The sequence below is a fragment of the Buceros rhinoceros genome, unplaced genomic scaffold, assembly GCF_000710305.1.
Source record: "Buceros rhinoceros silvestris isolate BGI_N320 unplaced genomic scaffold, ASM71030v1 scaffold33329, whole genome shotgun sequence".
NCBI lineage: Eukaryota > Metazoa > Chordata > Aves > Bucerotiformes > Bucerotidae > Buceros > Buceros rhinoceros.
This window is the reverse complement of record NW_010432645.1, coordinates 549-1,856: the sequence shown is the minus strand read 5'-3', so window position 1 is coordinate 1,856 and position 1,308 is coordinate 549. Positions and strand designations below refer to the sequence as shown.

Below are 1,308 nucleotides of genomic sequence, written 5' to 3'. Positions count from 1 at the left end.
TTACACCGATGGATCGGGGAGGGGTTTAACCCACGGCTTCGTTTCTCCCCCCGCTTTCGCAGGTGATTGAGGACTTCTACAACCGCACGTGGCTGTACCGATACGATGAGCCCATCAGCCCCGCCACCCTCACCACGCTCTGGTCCCTCTCCGTCGCCATCTTCTCCGTCGGGGGCATGATCGGGTCCTTTTCTGTGGGGCTCTTCGTCAATCGCTTCGGACGGTGAGCACCGAGCCTGGTGGACCTGTGGTGGACCTCAACGGGGCGGGCGGGTTGTGCAGCCCCACCCCACCCCGGCATCCCAAGGGAGCGGCTTTGGGCACCTCCCTCCTGCCAAGAGCTGCTGCTTGGGTTGTCCCCACGCCCCTTCAGCCTCTTTGCCCCTCCGTGGTCCTCCTCACCCTCCTCCCTTCCTCCCCCAGGCGCAACTCCATGCTGATGTCCAACATTCTCGCCTTCTTGTCCGCCGTCCTCATGGGCTTCTCCAAGATGGCTTTATCCTTTGAGATGCTCATCCTTGGCCGCTTCATCATCGGCCTCTACTCCGGCCTCACCACCGGTTTCGTGCCCATGTATGTGGGCGAGGTGTCGCCCACGGCGCTGCGAGGAGCCTTGGGGACCTTCCACCAGCTCGGCATCGTCTTGGGCATCCTCATTGCACAGGTACGTGCTGGAGAAGTGCTGGGGCATGGGGGAGCCCCCGTCTTTGGTGCTGATGGTCATCAGGGTCTGCAGGGGACAGCGTTTAGTGCAGCAGCGCAGAGCGTTGGGTCTCGCGGCCCTTCAGGTGGACCCGGGGCTGGGCAGGAGCATCTGAGATCTTGAGGTTTGGGATGGGCAGCATCACGATGGGACCTTTGTGGAACCCTCTTGTCCTCAGGTGTTCGGTCTGGACGTGATCATGGGAAACGACTCACTCTGGCCGCTGCTCCTGGGCTTCATCTTCGTCCCGGCCCTGCTGCAGTGCATCATCCTGCCCTTCGCGCCCGAGAGCCCCCGTTTCCTCCTCATCAACCGCAACGAGGAGAACAAAGCCAAGAGCGGTGAGCGACCCTCGGCCCCGAGCTTGGCCCACCGCGCAGGAGGGTCCTTGGCAGCTCCTGACTCCACCTCTTCCCCATAGTCCTCAAGAAGCTGCGGGGCACGACGGACGTCAGCAGCGACCTCCAGGAGATGAAGGAGGAGAGCCGGCAAATGATGCGGGAGAAGAAGGTCACCATCATGGAGCTCTTCCGTTCCCCCATGTACCGCCAGCCCATCCTCATCGCCATCGTCCTGCAGCTCTCCCAGCAGCTCTCAGGGATCAA

At 62.4% G+C, this 1,308-nt stretch overlaps 1 protein-coding gene across 1 annotated transcript in view; it reads left to right on the top strand.

Annotated features, from left to right (window-relative positions):
- Nucleotides 1-62: 62 nt before the first annotated feature.
- Nucleotides 63-1,308, top strand: part of SLC2A1 (solute carrier family 2 (facilitated glucose transporter), member 1) — a gene marked incomplete at both ends in the record, with an annotated part of 1,786 nt that continues 540 nt past the window's right edge. Inside the window, 4 exons of the mRNA XM_010143848.1 lie at nt 63-223; nt 424-664; nt 882-1,044; nt 1,125-1,308. Coding sequence (XP_010142150.1) covers nt 63-223; nt 424-664; nt 882-1,044; nt 1,125-1,308 — 749 coding nt within the window. The remainder of the gene's footprint in view (nt 224-423; nt 665-881; nt 1,045-1,124) is intronic.